Below are 24,710 nucleotides of genomic sequence, written 5' to 3'. Positions count from 1 at the left end.
ACAGGCTAATGATAAAATTGATTAGACAAACACACTAATTCCTCTAAAGCTCAAGAGACGAACGTATTCTCAAGAGTCAAGCATTTAGTATCTAAGATAGGTAGGTAGCTCATCAAAATAAATTTTGATTAAGATATAAAAATTTTTAGATGGCTCAATGCTCATAGAGTGATAGAGAACTATACTTAAAAAGAATGTCTGAGCCTTATTTTACCATACCTAGTTCAATTTTATTTTCACAACAAATACCTACCTACCTACCAGGATATTTCTCTTTCTTATGGATTGCTAAACTGAAATTATTTATCCATATTTTTTAATTTTAGCGCTTCTAGCATTTCATTTAGTCGTCTATATAGATTAAATTGTTTTTGCGTATTGCATCACGCCAATCTAATTGCTCTAAATTTATTGTCCCCTTTTCCAGTCCTGTTTTGTTTTTATTATAATTGCCCAAACTATCTACTGTTAGAATTATTATTAGAAAAGTGACTAGGAACCTACCTATTTCATAATTTCTTAGTTTGGTCAATATTGTAAGTTGTCCTCTTTGCTAATTATTGTAATAGGTATGTAAATCATATTTTCACTTTCACTTTCACCCTTTACAGTAGGTACTGTAAACTTACCTAGGTAGGTACCTAGGTACCATGATTTATATTTTTTGCTTGATCAGTTTTAGACTAAAAAAAATATAACTATCTACCTACTTATGTAAATCATAAAAAATTCGTCCTAATAAATCTATTTAAAAACTTTGTACCTAATGCATAAAACAAAAGATGTTTCTATGAAAGAAGACTTACACTCAAAAATATAAACATGAATAAATATAATATCGTTGGATAATAAACTTTCTACTTCATATCGCATCAACTAACCACACATTCAAGGGATTAGCGCCACCATCCAAGTCTGGCCAATATTCTTTCCCGGAATATTTTATTGCTCTTGGCCATTCAATGAACTCATTTATAGACTAAAGAGATTATCGTTCTACGGCTAACGTTTATCCAGATGTTTCATTGTATTCTTCAAATATCTAACGACGCGCTCTTTAGCATAGTTGAGTTGAGTATCGTCTGTACTCTGTAATATCTATATCCGCGGTAATATGTATCTATTTATGTTAACGTTCCGTTCATTCCCGTACGTTATATACTAACTTTTGCTTCCGCGAAACGGTAGGTATTCTGAAAAATACATAATGTGGAGTAGGCGTCACGTATGTAGGTATTTGTGTGACATATGTGTTGTGTGTGGCGCGCGCGGGTGGCAGGCGGGGGCCGGGGGCTCGTGTGTGCGCAGGGCGGGGCCGAAGGCGGCCCCTGCTAGCGCCAAGCCCGGCTCGCCAGCGCTCCGCAGTCCGCACCATTCGCCCGACGTCTTCGTACCACGCGCTCGTCCCGGCCGCTAGTTCATTCCGCGCCCGCGAGCCGATCGCGCCGCACGTCCGCGTTAACTCTCTAGTGCTGTGCAGTGCTTGCTTTGACGTTTGTGTAATGCGAACGCCGCCAGCCGGGAACACTATCTGAGCGAAAGGGTTGTGCAACGGGCGGAGGGCGGCGCGAAACCGCGCTTGCGCCCGCCGGCACGATAAGCCGAGACATCACACACGCGTCCACACCGGCACGCGAGATGGACGACAAACCGACGGCTGGTGAGGAGCACTACAGCCTGCGCTGGAACAACCACCAAGCGCACCTGCTTCGCTCCTTCGAAGCGCTGCTTCACGCGGAGACTCTCGTCGATGTGACTCTAGTGTGCTCCGAACGTCGCGTACGCGCGCATAAAGTTCTACTCGGTGCCTGTAGCCCGCTGTTCCGTCGGATATTCAGCGAAAACCCGTGCAAGCACCCGGTGATCGTGCTCAAAGATTTTCAAGGATGGGAAGTGCAAGCTGTGGTGGATTTTATGTATCGTGGCGAAGTTTCTGTGGCGCAGGAGCAGCTCGGAACTGTGATACGTGCGGGAGAGTCGTTGCAAGTGCGAGGTTTGGCCGACCAAGAGACGCCAGAGATGGTGGAGGCTGAGAGGTCTCCCGTAGGAAGTCCTCCCACTGGGCCCACGGCTGCATCGCCGCCAGCGAGCCCGCACAGCCCGCAGCCACGCAGGAAACAAGCGAGACCACGACGTCGTTCAGGAGAATCCGATACACCAGAGAACTTGTCAATGCGACGATCGCCGAGTGGCTTGAAAGCGGTGCGTCTGTCGCGAGGGAGGTCTCCACATAAGCAAGAACCAGAAGAGCAAGAAACAGAGGCACCACCACCGCCCAGAATGTTTCCACCACATCAGGACATGTTCCCGCCTGTACCACCACCCGCAGTTTCAGCACTTTCACTAACGCCACCGCACAGTAAGTACTTTAATAGTTCGTAAATTAGTAGATAACAATAATTTCACGGTGATTTTTTTTCGTCTTAATATTAACAAATTATATGGAAAGCATTTAACTAATTTGATTTATGGATATCAGTAATTTTGTTCTCAGTAATATTGTACTTGTAAAATAATTATAAGATGGAGGGAATGGTTGCATATTTGTGATTAATTAAGTGATAAGAAGCGGACTATCTAATAGGTTGTTTGTGAAACCCGAGGTCCATGGTACAATAACAAGCAAGTCGACTTGAAGGAAAATTGTTTACGCAACAAACACACAAGTTTGTTTGATTTTACTCTTTCTAGTGATACCAACAATATTAAGCCTTAAACTTTCTGATGGCACTTGACGAAAATGTTGATCTTAAAATTCGTGAAATCAATTTAGAAGTAAAATGTTAAAATATTATAAATATTATGACAATGGTTGAAATAATTTATCATCGACGTAGGTATTTGTAGGTAGTTTAAAAAACGGAGGTCGTGACAACAATGCCGTTGTGGATGAACAATTGCTTAAATAATAAACAAAATAATTATAAAAACTGGCCTTGTTGGCTCATTGTCGAATTTCATTTCTTTACGTTCAATGCTATAATATTATAAATTGCATCTTGCCAAATTGATATACCTATGTTTACCTTTAACTTTTAGATTCTAGATTTGAAGGCAAATTAGATTCTAATCAGAAAAATATTAATACCTAGTTCTGCTTAATTTTGAAACATTATCATTCTATTGTCAATATTGCTATTATTTTGGCAGTCACACCTCATAAATTATATCTTCTAGGTAATAACGATGATTTAATATAAATTGATTACCTATGAGAACTTAATGGTTCTGATATCGATAAGTTTATCGATTTATTAAATCACATGTAGGCTTAATGATTCGATTAGTTCGATATCGAGTGTTAACCGGAACCTTTCACAGATAAATTAAGATCACCCATTCATGTGTCGATGTCTTATCTGCAAGGAGGTTTAACCTAGCCTTCATATGTCGCAAACATTCACTATTCCACTGATCTGCGTGGAAAAATATATCTTGTTGAGTGACATAATTCGTTCATAAGCTGTGGCATTTAAATTGACACATATTATTGTAAAGAGATAATTGAGAAATATATTTTTTTTTAATTAGAGTGTTATTTTTGATGGACATGCTTTTTTTGTTTTACGGGATTGTTTTGAATATTTTTTATATAAAAATCGCGGCGACTAAACATTCCTTTAAAAAGGAATTAGGCAAAGGTCTTTCTCTATTCAGCCAAATTCCACCATCAATTGTCAGTCGTCAAATGTCAAATAAAATGTGCACATACAAAAACAGACAAAAACCATAAAAGCTACAAACATAAAATTAACGAAAGAGTAATTTATGTGAAACTACGAGGTGATGCTTGTAAATCAGGCGCTAACGTCAGGTTAAATATCGATATAACATTTTTACACGGTGCATGCGTTTCTGAACGTATGTCGGTGTAAATTTCATACCTCGTTAGCCGCCAAGTTCTTGGAGTGCATTGCGTTTTCAATGTGTTAACTGTTTGTTAGGAGTTTATTCAATTTATTATTCGAAGGCTAATTTGTATTGCATATTGGTATAATAGAAAATGTAGATTCATTAAATTATTTATAATATTCATTTCATTAAAAAAAATGTTAGGACTTAGATTTAAAAACTGTATGTAATGAGAAAAAATTATAAACAGTTAAAATTATTCGGCTTTCATTATCCATATATTAAATTAATATCTGTCACAATTGAAAAGACATTATAACCTTCCTCACATTCACACAAAAGTTTGAACGTAATTCCATTTTATTATTTCCCCAATTTCTCGTATGTGTTGAGTGCTTGATTGCGTCATAATAGTCGTAGCTTGTAATGAAGGGTTGCACGCACACTACGCGTAGGGAAACCAAACACGAGGGGAATTTCCGAACGTTTCCGCACTTGTCAATTTCATTCTAAATTCGAAAACTTAAACTGCCAACTTTCTGGCTGTTTACATTTGGCGGGTGTGTTAGCTTTTTTTTAAATTGGTGCTATCAGGGAACGTTGTAGGTTTTTCTTATTTTTCATTCGCACGAAATGCGTATAAAATGCGTTTTGTATACCTATTCGACATTACGTTCTACTAGGATTATATTAGTTTTCCAACGCCAAACTTCAAACTGATGTCGCTTAAGAATTCAATCCAAGAAATTCCAAAGAAAATACAATAGCCTTATTCTAAAAATACTTCATAAATAATTAAATATCTATGCTATGTGTAGTAATTAATATTTTCAGAATTAAATAAATTATAATTCGCCCAAATTTTATTTATAAAAAAAAACCTTAAACTTGAAATAAACATAATGCATGCAGACAAATATCAAAATAAGCTCCACCGCTGTTCTATTTTTACAACTAATCGTTATACAGTTGCCAGTTCTAAAAACAAAGGCTTATGCATGCGTATTTATGCCGTTGATGGACGTAATTTTAATAACGTTTTATTGTTTTCTCCATCGTGTGTGATGAGAGGTTGATTATGTTTAATGGTGGCGTAAATGTAATGAGGGGTTGAGTTGACTACTGCAATCACAGCGTCCGCCGGCTTCCTGATTGTGCCCACTTGTAATACGAAATTTGATTTTCCCGCTCGTTTTTTCATTATTATTTACGATGGTATAAATGGCAAACATTACTGGCATTAAATCGTAAATGTTCTATTGTTTTATTTTTAAGCCAGCAGTGCTCGTAATTGCAGTTTGCTCTTCGTGTGTGGTTTAACACTAGGTATAAATTGGCACCATACAGATTTATCCATGTTGTTGTTTTAATAAATGATGACGTTTTAACTACTCAATCCTTTGTTTCAATCCACATATTGTACGAAGTATACATATATGATTGAAATATAAGGATAAAAGAAAGAAAGTTTAGACTGTGAAATATTATAAAACTAAACTAAACGCTTTATTCTTTGAAGGATCAATAAGTTAAAACACCATACATAATCTGAGCTACTCATTGTTCACCCAAAATAAACAATTTAGGTTAGGTATTTCATAATTGAAAAAACTATATCTGTTAAAATATAAAGATCTATTCCCGATTCATCCGGATAAATTTGATTAAATATTGAAATACCTATGATATTTTCCCCATTCATCCGAAGAGTAAATGGTATGTCCGATTCATCCGAGAGTTTTAAAGATAGTTATTAATAAAAAAAGTGATGGAGGGTTGACAAATAAAACAAATATTTTAATTATGTAAATATATATTATTTCTTTGTAAAACTTTAAATAGTAAGATGTAACATATAATATAACACCAGTAATACAGTACCATAAAAATCAACTTTAGGACTTATCTATTATTCTTCCTGTATAGGTTTGATACATATAAATCTGGATATACAACTATTTGTTAATTCTTTTTTAAGCTGTAAACAGTAACAAATACAATATTTAAATTACTACATTAGTAATAAAGTGTTACAAAATCAACTTTAATGCCTATTGCCCTTTTTGTAAGTATAGGTTTGATACATACAGATTTGGATAATAATATTTTTTAACTAATACACTCAAAAATCAACTTTAGGACTTATCTATTATTCTTCCTGTATAGGTTTGATTTTTTTTAAGCAAATTTTTTCTAAGCAATGACCCAAGGTAATTTCACAGTTTTGATGCTGCGTAATTATATGAGCGAGACGTTTATCAAAATCTATGACATTTTTGTTTCTATATGAAATTGGAATACCCTGTTCAAATTGTTTTATTTTGAGATCAAATTCTTTTATATTTTTCAATATTTTTCAATCATTTGATATGTATTAGCCTAAAATAGGAAAGATTTAAATGAAGCCATTTATGGCAAAGTAACTGATTCTTCGGTTGTGTCACACAACTTCTGTGTGTTAAATGAAAATTAACTAACTATGTAGATTAGTATTTCAAATTTTCTTCACTTTTCTAAATAGATTTTTTTGCAAATCTAATTAAGTATACTTACTTATTCTCCGATAAGAAAATATTAGTTTTCTTTTTCAAAACATATCAATATCAATCATAAAAAAATATTTATAGTACCCTATTTAATGTTTAACTAGAATTCTATAATAATTGTTAACTTAGATTCAATGGGAATGATTGTCAACCTAATGTTAAATTCTCTCGCCAATGTACCCATGTCCTAAATGCAGGACAAAATGATTGTTGAGACAAGATCACAATACATAAATTAAAAAAAAACATACTACCATAGATAGATACCAGATATAGAAGATACCAGAGATAGAAGTATATTTAATGAGAATCGATCGTGAACTAAATATGCATTTTTTTACTAAAATTCTCACACTCTATTTAGAAAAAATAACATATTGTTAAAAGACATTGAAGATTGCCCTAAACATTTTAGTATCTCATCCGATTTTACCAAATCTAAATTGTCGCACTAATTGTCCGGAACAAAAAGCTTTTTAGTGTATGTTTTTAAACCTATTGATAATAATCAATACCAGAGAAGAAAAATCTAGTCGAATTTGGCTAGGAGATAGTGTAGATGTAAAAGTACCTAAATATTGTAAGTATTATATTATTGTATTTCGATTAAGTAATAGATAATTATGAGTAAAACTAACAGAGCACAATATCCAACAAAAACTTTGTTAAACACACGTTTTTGTTTGATTATTTATAATCATTGCCACAGATTAAAAAACCTTCATAATACCATATTGATGTTTACTAGAAACCTATAATTGTTAGCATAGATTCAATGGGGCACGCAAGGTCTTCAGAACGGGCACACAGCCTTGCGGGGTAAAAAATAACATTGGCACGAAGATCTGCGCGCACGCAAGGGTGACTCGAACACATGCTTTTGTATAGGTTTATGAATATTGACATATTATATGACTTTTATTGGGTTGAGGTTAGGCTAGTAACGTTCAATCGAAGACAATATTGTAGTGTGCAATATTGTATGGTAATCATTGAAATTTGGTTATTTTGATCAATTTATACATTGCCAAAGTATAAAAGTTTATTTAGGTACATCTCCATTTATTAAAACAGTTAGCTGAAGGCGTCGAAGACTTATTCATTTATTATATCATCGGTGCGAACCAACGGTTTCCAGTTTCCATTAAACAAAAAAAAATCAACAAAACAAAGCTTCTAAATAGTTCAACAAAAAAATAATCCCATAAAACCTGAACCCAAGGTCACCCTACATCAAAATGACACTAACCACAGCACATTTACATTCAATCGCCACTGTTCCTGACCCACTTGCCTCTACAAACTGCCCCTTGCCCCAATAATGTCGTGCACAAATTATGCCCATACACGGACAATGTCCAGCACATTCAATCTGTCTGTCTGTATGTAAATTACGCCGTAATGGATTTATCGCTAAACAGGTGTTAGAATTGATGATAGTTATAAAATAAACGTGTAAGGGAAAATGGTATAAGTAATCTCAAACATACTTATTCTGGATAATTTATACAATAAATACAATAATTCAATAATTGACCCATTTTTTATCATCGTCTATTATTCAATTAAGTTCAGAATATATAAATAAAGATTCATAAAACTTATTATTCGAATGCATCATGCATGTTTTTTTTTTATAAATTAAGAAGAGTATGCTTAATAACAATTCATAGAATTATAATTTCTTCCATTTCATTTATATTATACATTAATTCTTAGTAAAAAAATATTTATGTATTAAATTAAAATCTCTCTCCTCTATTTCCTTGGTTTAATTAATATTCTCGATTGAATGATAAGTCTTTGATCGAATCTGGAATCTACTGTAACACATGATCATCTATTACAAAAGTAATTTCTATTAACCGCACAGTATTCCTACGTAAATCATTAAAATCTAAAACTTGAACATAAACGCGTCAATTATAATAATTCTCGCCCGTCTCGTTACATGCGTAGGAAGGGAATAAAACCACGCTATTTTATTACGTTTGCATGTTCTAGCAAACATATGTAAACGCTGTACACATGTATGGATAGGGTGACCACACGTTCAAAGTGCTAAGAGATCACAAGCCTTAAATATTTTGGGTAATTTTTAATTTTATTAGGTACTTTACTTGTGCGTATCGGAAGTAGGTTTGTACAAATTAGAAAATCAATTATAATTCCATGTATGTAATGAAGTGGTGCGGTGTGATTCAGATACGTTAACATGACTAAAAATATGAATTACTAACATTCATTTATTCAAAATTTTAACCTTAGAAAATTACAAATCCTTGAACCTAATATAAAAAATAAATTATATGACAAATCGCAGTACATCATAATCAGAACGAGTGGTGTCACTACAATTTAATTATCCATGTAAGTCCATTGTGACATAACTATTATAGTTTTTGTAGGCGCCTGCGCATGTGTTAATTACATATACATTTATAATTATAGGTACTTGTTTAACATCGCAATTATAAGTAATTAGGACAACCAATGAAATACGATTATTTTATTAAATATGTAAGTATAAAAAAATATGGCAACATTTATAGTTTAAACACACAATACAGTAAAAATGAAACATCATTAATTTATTTAGGTATATTGTCATTTGTCACTGATGTTTTCTTATGGGCTTATAAATCCTGCTGGTCCTTTACTGTTACCTACCTAATATGACTCATAATATACCAAATAATTATATCAATAGTTTTTTATCCCCACACACATAATAAAATAACATCGCATGTATTGTAAACTAGCTATGCCCTGCGGTTTTACTTGCATTGCTCCGCTCCTGTTGGCTTGAGCGTGATGATATACCAGCGTATAGCCTTGCTCGATAAATCGGCTATCTAAAAATAATTATTATTTATGTAGGACCCTAGAAATAACGATTGTTAAGTCTAGATTCAAAAGCACAAGATTAACTTTGAAGTATGTTAACGTGGACCATAAAAACTAAACGGTATCTTAAGTATAGGTACGCAAGTTTAATATGTTAAAGTTAATTAAATAATAAATACACTTAAACTTATTATAGTTCTAGTAAGTACTTAGTAAAGCATACGTTATTTGAATTATTATTTTTTTGCGTATATTTTTTAATACTTGAAATTGTCCGTATTTATGCAAAATGGAACCACTCGACAAATTTGCTTTTTTCCGTTTCTTGAAGAATACTCATTTAAAAGTGGTCTAAATTCTTATACAAACAAGAACCACATGAATTTTACCTTGGAAACAAGGTATACTAAAAGCAGAAAGAAACCACCAGCAACAACGAATAATACATATAAAGCAAAACCGAACCACAGCACCACGGGACTGCTTTGATCAAACAAATAAACGATATTACTATCATATCATTTTATACAAAACAGATCCGCAGATACTTGGTACCATTATACATTACACATATTTCTATTAATAACAATTATTTTTAATACACAAAATGGAACCAGGTTTCTGTGGTATGGTTATGCGTAAAATAAATTCATAATTTAATTGTAATTTTTTATTGCAAAATAAAACCACGAGCATTCGGTTCTATCATGCATAAATAAATATTGTAAAACATCCTGAAACCCATCATCGCTATACGGTACCAAATGCCTTGACTTGTGCACAATGCAGAATGCTTCTCATCTTTAAACAACGTATTTCATTACGTCTTAAATAGCTCAAAGTGCAAAACTCCAATTTTTTAAGTAAAACGTCGAACATCTGTCAATATAGGTGACATTCAGCGAAGTATTTGGAATACGTGACGGCCGTTTTTTTTCTCCGCGAAGTAAGTTCTATTGTTTTTGTTAATTACCTTTAAAATTAAATGTGAAAATTTTTAGTAATAAATAAATAAGGAAGCAATTGGAAAGAAAATCATTGGAGACGAACACCGAAGATAATAATGAAGATACAACGGGTAAGTAGTTTTATTTAATGCATTTAAGTACTTATTGAATGTATGCTTAGGTATGTACGCTTTATCTACTTTTGATTCATTCCTGATTGTGGAGTGATTTTAAAAAGATAGTTCACTCATTAGTAAGTACAAGAGGAATCCTGTGTGGATTTACGTATTTTAACGACACTGTTGTTGTTCACGAAGGCGAGTCGAATTAAGAATCATTTTGTTACGATTCATCTGTCATTGTGAGATGAAAATACTAAACCCTGTTTTAAAAACAACTGTCGATGATACCTACCTACTATTTTGGTAAAATACGTTTAGATTCAGATTCAGTACAGTACATTCAGCGCATATAATTATTTGTTTGATTTTAAAAGTCGCGCTGCCACTGTTTTGACCGGAACAAGGCTCTAGCCCGCGAAATTGAAAATTTTAACAAGTTTATTTAATTTTTTTTAGGTTTTGTCACTGTTGCGTGTGATTTTTAGGGTTCCGTACCCAAAAGGTAAAACGAGACCCTATTACTAAGACTCCGCTGTCCGTCTGTCTGTCTGTCCCTCTGTCTCATGAACTGTGATAGTTAGACAGTCGAAATTTTCATAGATGATGTATTTCTGATGCCGCTGTAACAACAAATACTAAAAAACAGAATAAAATAAATATTTAAGAGGCTCCCATACAATAAACCGTTATTTTTTGCCGTTTTTATAGATAATGGTACCTACGGAACTCTTCGTTGCGCGAGTCCGACTCGCACTTAGCCAGTTTTTTGTACATGGCGCATGTACTTACAACATACTTAGTCGTCTAGTAGGGACACGGCTTTATAAGAACTAATTATATTTTGCTGTCGCCATATATCTACGTATAAAAGCCACGCGGCTTTATTGTTTTGTTTAAAGCTTTTATTTAAAGCTTTTTTCTTTTTATTACAGAAGATAACGAAGAACCTTATACGTCGATGCCTCTGGAGAAGCTTTCTTCACCTTCAAGCGATATTCAGGCCATATTACATCTCATTCCACAATATGCACAGAGTTTTTATAACAATCTTATTAGTGATGATGCAATAGAAGACCACATAGATGGACTAGACACGGTGGATATCGAAATCCAATTTGATGATAACGTCGAATAAACGTTCTCTATATGTATTATTTTATATATCTTTTTAATAAAAGCTTTATTACGATATTATAAATACATAGTTTCATTTATATCATTAAATCCCTGGGTTGTGGTTCTTTTTTGTATAAGAGAAAACCTATCAATTGATAAATGTTAAAAGGAACCATGACATTTTCTTAATTATCTAGAAAGTTTAAGAGTATTCAGAACAAATTTATATACACATACTTAAATAAGTAATTTATCAATGAATTTAAATAAAATAAATATTAATTTTACTTCATCTAACAGAGCTGCAAATGTTTTTGTAAATCCTTTGATATCTCAAAAGTGCGTGTTTGCTGGTTGGTTCCTTTTTGCTTAAATACGGACAATTGAGGTAAGTATGTAATTGCAATATTTTTACACTTTAAGTTACAACTTCATTTATCTCCAAATTAGATCATGATCATTCATCTATCATGAATTTTGAAATCACAGTGTGAAGACTGATCCCATAAATGAAAAAAAATGTTTAAAAAATATTAATATCAAAATCTTATTTAGCTCAAATTGGTTCCACATAAGTTTGTGGGCGTTTCATTTTACGGTAGTGTTACAATAATTTATGTGAACATTTCTATCGGTCGCTTTACTTGTTTTCGTGAAAGGTAAGCTATATTTAGAATGACTTGAATATTTCTAAACGTTTCGCTTTTATGGTTATCTTTGTGAGTTTCAGGTACCTACTCGAATACTCAAGGATATGTATTTTAGGAAATTACCTACTTGATATAGGTAAAATGCGTACCTATAATAAATAACTTTCATTTTACGTTGCTTCTTGCTACCAAGAAAATGGCGTTCCATTTCCACATTTTCTTCGTGACTTTTTTTTTTTTGAAAATGTATAACCATGCCTTATACTCACTCTTCTGAAAGCTGTTATAACACTAATTAGGCACTTGAAAGTGCGCAAGCATTAAGAATAAAGACGAAATAAGAACAAGCGATACAAAGAGAAATGCAAGTCCTATTATAGCCAAGTAAACAATACCAACTATACAAGAAGCTAATCGTCAAACCTAACGGGGAATAATAAGGAATACAAATTACACGAACACGGCAATTTGTCACCAAACTTTATAGCCATTAGCCAAATCGTGAAGATGTTCATATCTCTGTCAATTACGCAAATCACAGCTATTGTCCAGCATTATACAACGCTTAGCCATTGTACCCACAGTACGTGAAAATGAGCCATAAATTATATTTAAATTATTGCCCATCCATCCATATTCAGGTAAAACTGACAAATGTACGAAGCTAATTGGATGATGTGTCTTGGCTTTTGAGTTAATGCTATCGTAAATTATATGATGGTTTACGATGACGCAGGGTCAATAATATTGAAGTTTCTTCACATGTTATTTAGAAGATATTCTTTGATCGTAGCACGCGTTGAATTCTGTATGACTTGACTATTATTTCATCGGTAGAACCCAATACACCATACAAAGTAAGCAAAACGGTGGAACTAATATAGATTTTGTTGCATTCTGCATAAGAACTTAAATTGAATGATAAATAGGTGACGTTTGGCCCTTATGATAAGAAAGCATTGCCTAGAGAAGGTGAAGATCACATTGGCTTCAATAAAAAGTCAATAAAAAAGAAGAAAAAATAATGGAGACTTTTGTATAGAGTTACTTATGTTAGGAATAGGAATTAGGATTTAATTATGTTAGGAATTAGGAATACTTGTAATACTAAATTTCAACACAAATAATATAACGCTATTTATACCAAGTATTGTAATTCAACAGCTCTAAATTTAGTGTTTCCAAACGAAAGTAAACCGACCTCCTTATGCAAATGTACAATTGTAAATTACATACTTATTTGTTTAGATCTCATGCCCATATTCCCATCACGCAACCGGAACTCAAATCACACATTAGATTTAATTTTATACGAATTTAATAACAAGTGAGATGCGCCCATTGTCTGCCGTGAGCATGTGAAAAACGATTTTTTGTAAGCGATAAAGAGGTGCCGACACAGTTCGAGATTGATGCCGTCCCCGCTGTGAGCGAGCGATATAATTAATATCCATAATCCATTCCTCCCAACGGTTCCCTTTCACTGGCGATGGCGTTGCGATACCGGTAGCCGTGTATCGTCATATTCCGAAATCGATTCAACCCGTTAAATTCGAATGAATGGAACGAAATAAGCTCACGAGTGAACTGAACCGCTGACCGACACGAACGCGATCTCCCAGCGATAAAAAAGAACGTCTAAAAACTACATGTCATGCAGCGTGTGCTGGGCGATTCACGTCGGCCATGGGAATTCGTCGAATTGCCTCCGAAAAGCAATTAAATCTCTAAAATGCCACCGAAAAAACGCCGCCATTGACACATGAAATCGTCGAGCGAGCATTGTGAGCGAATCTTTTTGATTTTGTTCACTTGATCTTCGAATGAACGGAACGATTGAAATTTTGACAAAATCTCTCCATTGCAGCCCGCATTTAGCTGACTCACTACTTGTACGTCCTCTTTAATATCCTTACGAATAGAGAACGGAGATTTTTCAGACTTAAGCTTTCAACTTTTTTCAAATAGACATTCAAACACTTCACAATAGTCAATACGTATGTTAATAGTGTTTAACATTTAGGATACTATATTACATCATGAATAAGCATATTATGAGTTAGCTTTTATCTTATTCATCGAGTTGAAACTATAATAAAACTTAGGTCCTTTTCTACATAGTATAAGATTTCATTGAACAACTAAAGTTGTTTACTTTCAAAAGGAAAAAAACCTTTTCATTACTTTCATAAAAGGAGTAGGCAATCCTCATTTCTTTATAAGAACAACAATCTTTCAATGCGGCTAAACTTCTCGAAAACAGTTTATTTAAATTTATTTACATGACCGTTTTTATTATTAATAACTAAATAAGTCTCATTTCAAATGCGTATTTATTTAGTATCAATTAAAGCAACAATATTATGAGTATAAAATATAAATAGATTATAAGAAATGAAAGGCATAACAAGACGTTAGAAATGAACATTGTCAATGATTAATATCTTTTAAATAGCCTTCTTGGGCAATAATACTCTGTATATTATAATATGTTCATTATAGCTTATCGAATACATTAACGACCGTACGATAGGTTAAATTAATTTATTGTGCTACAACTTTTCCTCAACATCGCCCACTGGTTACATTCAATGCCTTATCATCGTATGCGAAGCTTACTTTAATGATCATACCTGTATTTATGTCATGAACGATCATTGCATTACTTATTTAGAAGACGTTTTCACGCCATAGCTCTGTATTTATAAAAAAAAAAGTTGATGAAATATATTTCATAAACTAAAAAAAAAAAAAAAAAAAAAAAAACAATCATTTATTTTCTATTATTCCATTAATATCAAAATAATAATTAAAAAATTCAGAGCTTATTTTCCTATATTTTACACGATTCCAAACAACATTTATTTCACCCGTAATTATGGAAACCCAGGTTTGGTTTATTTTATTCTCATTCACCTTTCTTAATTCTTATTACGTTTTACAAATACAATTATGGAAGCGAAAATATTCATAAACAACTCATAGTTTACTCGAGCTTAAGCGGAGAAAACAAAAGTTTTTATGCCAACAAAAAGCACCCAAACATTGAAATCAGATTAGAATGTGGCTATTGCAAAACTTGTGGACGTCAAAGTGAACAAAACCACGACTTCGGAAACGTATCTTTGACCACATTTCAGCCCATGTATGGTTTAACTTCGTTATTTTGTTGCGCGACTTATTAGTTATATTTGGCTTTGTTACCCTTTCTTTAAGCTCGAAATCTTATCTTCAATAATAATATTAATTTAATATTAAATTTCAAGTTAAATAATATTTTTTATTATACATATTAGTCAGAAAAGCAGAGAATTTTAAAATTTAGAACGCAGTTTAATTGGTAGTTAGTTCTCTTTTCAAATCGTGTGTAATATTCTAGGAGGTAGCAACGTTGACAAGTGAGCATTTTAGTATAGTTGGTTCTTTGATATGCTGTTCCTCTTGCTATTTCGGTTACAGTCCGGGCTGTCTGGCTGGCCGCAGTGGTTGCGTTTATTAGTGCGCATCTTATCTGCACAGGAAAATATCCTTAATTTAAAGTCATTTTTTAACGCGTAATTTTTAATCGTTTGCCTTTAGATAGATCCATTAGACATACATTTTTTATTGCAAGACGTTTTTTTCGTTGTTAAATAGGTGCCAGACGCAATTTTTATTTCAAAATAATTAAAATATCATCGAAATAAGTGAAATTCCATCAACATGAGTCCCAGTGAAGGATAAGTAATCACTGTGTTACTTATACTATATATAATATTCATTTACTATTTACAGTTTTATTGCAACAATCTACCATATCGCCTCCTTTTTCCCAACGAACCTCAAATAGGAAGTTAATGTAAACTTGATAAAAACCAAATTTCATCAAGAAATTAAAGACTTTTTAACGGATTTTAAACGCGATTTATTCATTGTATTATTTTCCCAAGTCTTTAATTTCAAAATGTATAATACTCGCGTAAAATCAAGCACTAGAAAATACAAATATCATCAAATTCATATTTATACCCAAAAGTGTAATAAATATGAAACCATCTATTAAAAATATTAGTTTACTAATTATTCAATATAAGTATTAAAAAAGGATAATATAATATAAATAATAAAGTTATTACTTACCTTTTAAGCGGACTCATGTTGATGTAATTTCACTTATTTCGATGACATTTTAGTTATTTTGAAATAAAAATTGCGTATGGCACCTATTTTACAACGAAAAAAACGTCTTGCAATAAAAAAATTATGTCTGATGGATCTATCTAAAGGCAAACGATTAAAAATTACGCGTTAAAAAATGACTTTAAATTAAGGATATTTTCCTGTGCAGATAAGATGCGCACTAATAAACGCAACCACTGCGGCCAGCCAGACAGCCCGGACTCTAACCGAAATATCAAGAGAAACAGTATATCAAAAACCCAACTATACTAAAATGACTTTTTTTTTAACGTTGCTAGCTCCCGTACTATAATATCACAAATGGCGGCAGAATGTTAGTGCAATAGTACCACAGACCTAATAACGAAATTGACACGTCATTAAAGATGCTACAGTTCAAAGCACTACCAAGAATTAGGCAAATGACATTACCTTCCGAGTATAATTACAAATGACAGATAGAGGCACGTATGAATCACATTATTTTGTATGAGTCAGGGAAGAAATCGGTTCTGTGGTGAACCACACACGTAAACAGCAATTTCGTATCAATCTGTAATATATTTTTTGTGATCCAATATCAATGTATTCACATTGTAGGTACACAAGCGAGGTTCTCAGAAGACATTTCAATATTCTAGTAGGATGACTATGAATTTAATACCTAGGCGGCTAGTAATGATTTGTGTTTTATTATTGTCAAAAAAACTGTTTAAGAATTTCCACATGACAGCACTATGATACAATGCCTTAGCCCGACTTATACAGGGTATATCACGTAAAAAATACTTAAACAACAAAATTACGTCAAAAAAATTTTGTTAATTTTTTCCTGAAAATTCATGTTTTCTTCTCTAGCTTCGCGCAGCCGGCATATACCGCTTCCCTAATTTGAGCATTTTGTCTATGAAAACATAATCTTAAACGATAGCTCACGTGCTGGCAAAGTTGGTCGGGTTGCTTGTTATGGGTGTACACTGTATCATCTATTTGAAAAAAAAAAGTCTGGAATTTTATAAGTATTTTTTACGTACTCAGCGTATGCAAAACTATAATCTTTGAGCTTAGTCCAACAGTGGGACACCCTGTATAAAAAAAAACTCAACACATGAGTTTCTTACAACAGTATTCTACAAACGTATTGATCGTGTTTTCGAAATGTACAACGACACAATAATTACATATTTGTCATAACAAAGGCGCAGCTGTAATTAGGTCTGCTTTCAATTCATCAGTTATAATTGCATAATGTAAGATAAGAATAATACGTGTACATGCGTTACGTTATTACACATGGTAATGATGCAATCATTAATTAAATAGCCTGTGGAAATGGACTAATGTAACGGTACCCGATTTATCTTCGAGAGAGCCTAATTGATTTGAATCTTAAGTATTTTTGTGTAATTATAAAATCGCTCGCAAGATTATTTTAATCGTGTTGTCAAATGTCAACGGCTTTGAAACAAATTGCAATAATGCAGACTTATTTACGTTATCATTTATTTTTTCAATGAATACAATATTCGACGGTTTCCTCAATCTACTCGCGCCCTAAATTTTAATACCAAAAGTGCAATAGTGAAGTCTATTTAAAATTATTAATTCATTTTAATACTCGTTACATGAAATTTCGCCACGGTCGCACTACTCGTACTAACAATAAGTATAAAATGTCAAAATCTATTCAACACGTTTCCGCTATGCCGAATCGAGTTTTTGCAATTTACTAAAAAGACTTTAATTTTTCATCACAATGCACGGTCCACCGTCTAATTTCACACATCGAAATGCATTTTGTTTACTCGGAGAAAGCAACTACACGTAATCGCTGAATCGATTTTTATTTATTCGTATCGGAATACAAATCGATTCTCGCCGCAACCGTTTTGGCGCCTACATGATTACATACGTAACGGGATTGGGCCACAGAGTATGCTAGTAAAAAATATCTGTTAATTTAATTTAGTGGAATTGTAACATGTCAGAGGATGAATAACAAAACGTAGTGCCGTGAGTCGGATGAATGACCGATGCTCGCGATCTGTTTGTACAAAGCAACAAATCAATTTATTTAAATGGTTATGCAGGTATTCTACTTACTTTTTTTACTTATGCAGATAAAAAAAAAAACATTCTTGCCTCAAAACGCCAGTTGTTAGTCATAAAAAACGCATAACGCAAATGTTAGTCATAAAAAATCTCAAAAATCCCGTATATTTGAAAATATGTACAATAAAAAACTGATCTAAAAACCATTCGTTAAGTGAACAGTGATTGTATTAACATTTATTTAACAGTTTTCGCGCAAGAACAATGCTTTTCCCACATAACGTCCGACTGAATCCCATTCCAATTGAGATTGGTCCGAATTAAATGTATAACATCTCCCAGGGTCAGTACAAGTGTTATTTTTAAGTATATGACATGTTCATGTTAGGGTTGCCGAAAGCTTTAATATTTAAACCTAATAAATAATTTAATTAATATTACTAAAGTACGTGTATCAGTATAAAAATATGCCTCTTACGCCAATGTAAACAGACGATCATAAATTAACGTTGTCAACTAAATTTGCAATAATTTATAACTTATTTTACATTGCATCACAATCAGATCATAAATTAAAACTAAACCTTATTATAAACTGAATAATCAACGTTGCAAAGACGTACGTATCGTAAATATTTAAAAATAATTTATTGCAACTTCAAAGCGAATTGAGTTATTATTGCCGCTTATTAAGTGCCATAATATGGTTACCCTAACCATCTATTTGGAGGTTAATTCAAAAACCTTGTATTGTTATTAATAAAGAAATTATCTCGACGTAAGTAATAAACGAACTGGTCCAGTTTCTCATACATTGATTGCACCCAAAAAGAAAGGTAGGTATAACTAATATAATTAAAACTGCATTCGGTTTTATTGTACTGCAATCGAAGGTATTAAGTACCTATTTATATATTCGGTTAAGGATCACCGAGTCGATTTTTATGACATGTCGCGATCAAGTGAGCGGTCGTCAAGTTATTTTAACCAAATAATTGGCATATTTAATATCTTCGATTATACTTATTACCTTGTTAATAGAATAATAATGTTATATCTTATGTAGTTGAAAAGTATATTTTAAGATTGATGGCTAAAGTTCAATTAATACTTAACTAACAGGTAGATGCTTAATTGCACAATTATTAAGAACTTACGTAACAATTAGACTATAATAAGTTATGTTCACCCTGAACAAATGGTACAACAGAAGCCTACAATAAAAGCAATTAATTTTTATTAATCACTAACGAGCGTGTCTCAAGGTGCAGCGACGAGTTTCCTCCGCGTATATCAACCCTTCATCATTTATGTAAGGAGGTCTCCGCACGACACGCGATCCTCGCGACGCGAACAATGCAAGGATAGGCGCGTCTTCGGCCTAGAACCTACTCTTAATCACTCCCCACATCGACGTACACTTAAAACAATAGACTAACCCAGTTGACGGCATATTCTACCCATTATTAGGTACTTTCGCGTCCTTGGCGTGCGATATCTATCATGTGATCTATTGTACGGAGTCGACATCGGCACCGAGATTAAAGCGATAATTAATGCTGATTCCATACGACCTAGATTCGGGTCCGCTCGATAAAGTTAATTTACAGTTATAGTTGTAAATCTCGTTGCAAAATAAACGAGCACGCGCGGCCTGACCATAGACAACACGCGGCAACTCCCACACAACCTCGATACGTCACACCGCCCGCGCGCCGCCCGTGTGTGGAATGAATGAGTCTGTATACGCGTACAGTGTACACGTCACCGTACGGCGCCCGGCGGGAACGCGCCGGAACGCATCGCACCCGCTTCCGTGCACCCCTTTACGCGCTCCCGTTACTTTCGCTTTCTCCGGATTCGGCTGCAGGGTACGCATGTTCACAACAACACACGCGTGACTCAGTGTGTGACAGAGAGCGCCCGCTCCAAACTTTTGTCTGAATGAACCGGGGTGTTTGACAAGTTGTGGGCGCGAAAGGGTTGAGTTGCGAACTTGTTCCGCTTTCGATCTCGTTGTGCATATGGGGCGGCGGCGATCGATCGTAAACTTTGTTTTACTACTCCAATTTCGAGTGACGTTTATGCATGTTGTAAAAGTGATGTGTTGCCAGTCTTGTTATCACTCGTTTGATCGAAGGAAATTATTGAAATAAATATTAAATCTTTACGATTTTTTATCATAATTGCATACGTAAAAGCGAAATCTAGATACAATTATTTTAACAAATACAATAGTGTCTGCATTACAAAAGCACTATGTTAGTATCATGCATCAGCAACCATTTAACAAAACGACAATTTTAGACATAATTCGTCACGATTTCAATAAATGGAACGTTCTTTGATGTTACCAAGAAATACCTAGTTAATAACATTGAAAAAATACTTGCAAAATTTGTGAAAAAGATAAGTTTTTAAAATGTTTCGATCGCCGCCATGTTTCGTAAATCATTGTTTATGGTCGACTAGTTTCAAGTATCGATGGCTAGAATTAGAAAGCGTCAAGTACGAGCCGATCTAATTGACCGCAAGTTCTACGCTGGTCTCATACAAATTGAACTCGTTAAAAATGTATTACAAAGAAATGCTTGAAAATAATGTAGATTTCTTACTATTTAATCACACATAAAATAAAACTCAATTTTCAAATGAACTAGGTACAAAGAACTATTTTCTCTGCAAAGAACTAAAAAAAATTAAAATATGCTTTTACCAAATCATGCTCCTTATTTAATTTGAAGCGTTGTTAATTTCTTGAACAACAATAATTATCACCTCCTTACTTATTGCAAATCTTACACTATTAGACAATACCTAAGTAGACGCAGTACTTACTTCCTAACTATTCTAAACACGTCTATCTAAAATCGACGCGAATTTCGTTTCCATGGCAACAAAAAAGCTTCCTCTGTTACCCAAAAGGTTTCTCAAAAGCTTATAAACCATAAGTATTGGCTTCCAATCATACACAATCCAATTTCCACCGATCGGTGTTGGTCCGAAGCTGGTAATTATGCAAATATGGCGCGCTAACGATTGACACGATTTAACGACTCCCGCGCATTCCGCAATAAAACACAACGGAACTGCATTTATTATGCATCAAATTAATTGTCCATTACCTATATACTACTTACTTTCAAATTGTATTGATTTATTGGTAACGTATGTTTACGTGACACAAATTAACATTTTTGTGGTATATAAATATGAAAATTTGGTACCAAAATGAAGGTTTCTACCCGCGGCCCCATCATTAAAGCGGCTCGACGGAACACAGTGGGGTTTTAGTCGGTAAGAATCCGACATAACCCACGGCTCCTTCCCCGGGGGCCGTGGGAAGGCCGTGGGTATCTTTGGAAGATTTCCCCACTATAAAAAAAAGGTTTCTACTCGTATAAACAAATCTGAATTGACCTGTATATAAATTATCTTTTTTCGATTCGATTTTGCGGGTATGCAATTAAGTGTCACAACCCTACTAAACTAATATTATAAATGCAAAATTTTGTGAAGATGGATGTCTGTGTATATGCATGTTTGTTACTCTTTCGCGCAAATACTACAGAACCAATTATAATGAAATTTAGCAATCATATAAAGGGTAACTTGGATTAACACAAAGGATAGGTTTTCCTAAATCCCACGGGAACTCGAACTATGCGGGTTTTTTTTAGAAAACGCGGGCGTAGCCGCGGTCGGAAAGCTAGTAGATATTTATTGACATAATAATGATTATAGCCTTATATCTCAAAGAATCATCACCTTTAAAGAAATCATCACCTTTAGAAATAATGGTAGCACTAATAAAGTTGCGTAAAATCAAATAATAAGATACTAACTATTAATAAATAATGTCTCACTCGCGTCTGTTACAAACTTAATGACGCATCATTTCAATGGATTACAGTTCAGCGAATCATAATTAATTATAACAATATTGTAGAGAAATCATAAATATTTCCAAACAAACATATTATGTTGATATTTTTTAAAAGATAAGGAAAAGAACGATTTATCTGAAACCAATATTTATTTGCTAAAATTGAGTTCTTAACTTTTATAAAATTGTTCTTTTTTTAAATGTATATTAAAGTTTAAAACTGCATAGTAACCTTATTCAATACAACCGAGATTGGTAAACTTAGAAGTTAGAACTTGATAAAAATTGAACTAAATATAGGCATGCAAATTTATGAAAGGGCATGATGCTAGTAAAACTATTTTTATCCCTTATTAAATGCATGCTGTTGTGAAGTTTTTTCATTCATTCAAAATAGGTATTTTCTAGCAGTTTTATCTACATATTTATTGGCAAAGTTGCAGACTTATTTTAACAAGTAGGTAGGTAGGTACTGTACCTAAAAGTTAAATGATATCAAGCTTAACTAAATACTCCCTTAACAATAAAAAACATATTCCCTCATTAGGGAAATACATATCAAAGTGTGGATTGGAAGAATCCTGTTTGGAAAATTGCTGAGAAAAATTTTTCAAACAAAAGTGAACACGGAACAGAGCCCACACCCTCCCATATGTTGTATAATCCTAGTTGTATAATCCGTCCCATACCCCATATTTACTCGGGGGCAGGAAACACGAATGACTAACATTACCAGACGACATACGCATTAATTGCATGCTACAGTTAAAACTTAACCGCGGGTATACGCTCAACTAGTTAATAATATAGAATAGTGAAGGATTTACGAGCTATAAAGGAAGCCGTTATATGTTATGGCTGTAGAAAGTGCCGTGATAGAAAATGTGATTTGAATTCTTCTATCGTTTATACTGTATGTAATAAAAACTTTACATGAGCTTTCGCTAAACATTAGCGCGTAGAATAGGGATGTTTGTACTTTGTACTTCACAAGCCTGGGATCGACTAAATCGGTTATTCATGAATGAATGCAATATAAAATTACACAGAATTGATTTTATTATCACCTTTCATTATCACTTTACACTTACCACTTTTACATTATATAGTTGTTACATATTTAAATAGCATTATAAAGAAAAGATCTTTATTTATAGTGATAGTCTCACTTAATGTATCGTAATGTTTTAACTATATAAGTATTGTTTAAATTGTTTTCATAATGTCCTTGTGAGGCTATGTGCCATTAAATAAACGTTTTCTTTCTTTCTTTCTTTTAACAACGACACATTGTAGACTCAAATATCTCTAAGCTTTACATGATCGGGCAATATTACTCAATAGTCAACATAAACACACCATTGCCAACAGAAATCGTTCTTCTGCATTATATAAAGATATCCGTACAGGCATAATATTTGCTAAAACATTGTATTTTCCACCGTCGCTGTATCTGCAGCGAAGGGACGTTCCGGTAAAATAATTACTTCGCAGTATAAAATGAATAGTCGTGAAAGCGTTGAGCTCGAATATCTGAATCCGAGACAAGTACATCGGATACAGAACAAGAAGTATTAAGCTATCGATTTGTCGCATTCGAATGTACCGCCTCGAATTATTTTAGCTCGCTCTTATTTATCTGTCTGAAAGTTTTACATATTCTGTGCACTTGCGTCGTAATGGCCTTGCGTCGTAAATTGTTGTATATTATGTTTTCTTATGACTATATTAAGTTTATACGCGTAGAGTAATAAAATTTTAATTAAAATCCTTTTACGGTGTAAATTATATGGAATATTTGTTTAGCATATTTAGCGAGGAATTATATTATGAAACAATATTTAAAGAGTATTTTCACTAAACAAGTGATTATCGGCGTATCGGCGAGGAATGAAACTTTCTTTCGCTTCGAACAACTGGCGCGGCGCCATCTAGCGGAGAGTAGCGGAACTATACTACGAACTATTTCATTGCTCACATTCTTCAATTTATAGTCCTAGACAATTAATAATTGAGTTTTGCAAATTGTTAGTATAATTACAACAATATAGTTTTATTATTTACATATTACACAATAAATCTGCGAGCAATCAGTTAGGTACCGCCTACGATTTATTTGCGATGACAAGTGCTAGCTAGAAATACCAAGTTAACCTATTAGTACTGTCTGTTAATTACATGAACGCAATTAACGAAGTAGATTATTTGTGCGGAATAGAGACCGCCCAGGATTTTGTTGACCGTTAAATTAGTAGGCGGGTTCAATAACCATTTTTTAACATCTATGAAACCTACTTTGTCGACTGCTTAATATTTTTCCTAAATAATATTCTTTATTGTTTTACAGGGTATTTATAGAGAGTGAATTTATAGATTCATATTATGTATTAATGTATTATATATGAGTACCGAATAGTTTATGATCGAGAATATGGTTTGCCTCTGTTACTTTTATGTAGTGTACAATTTTATCAATAAATGGATAATAATAAAAAAAACTAATTATTAATAGAGAAGAAAGGAATATAAACTGT

The 24,710-nt window shown here is 33.3% G+C and overlaps 1 protein-coding gene across 2 annotated transcripts in view; it reads left to right on the top strand.

Annotated features, from left to right (window-relative positions):
- The first annotated feature begins 1,367 nt into the window (after window positions 1-1,367).
- The window catches only part of LOC123697910 (protein jim lovell), a 28,529-nt gene continuing 5,186 nt past the window's right edge, over window positions 1,368-24,710 (top strand). For both annotated transcript variants that reach the window (XM_045644482.1, XM_045644481.1), the window contains exon 1: window positions 1,368-2,359. In XM_045644482.1, the coding sequence (XP_045500438.1) occupies window positions 1,639-2,359 (721 nt within the window). In that variant the 5' untranslated portion in view covers window positions 1,368-1,638. The remainder of the gene's footprint in view (window positions 2,360-24,710) is intronic.

Source organism: Colias croceus, chromosome 15, assembly GCF_905220415.1.
Source record: "Colias croceus chromosome 15, ilColCroc2.1".
Classification (NCBI taxonomy): Eukaryota; Metazoa; Arthropoda; class Insecta; order Lepidoptera; family Pieridae; genus Colias; species Colias croceus.
The sequence above is the reverse complement of the archived record's forward strand: the minus strand, read 5'-3'. Positions and strand labels throughout refer to the sequence as shown.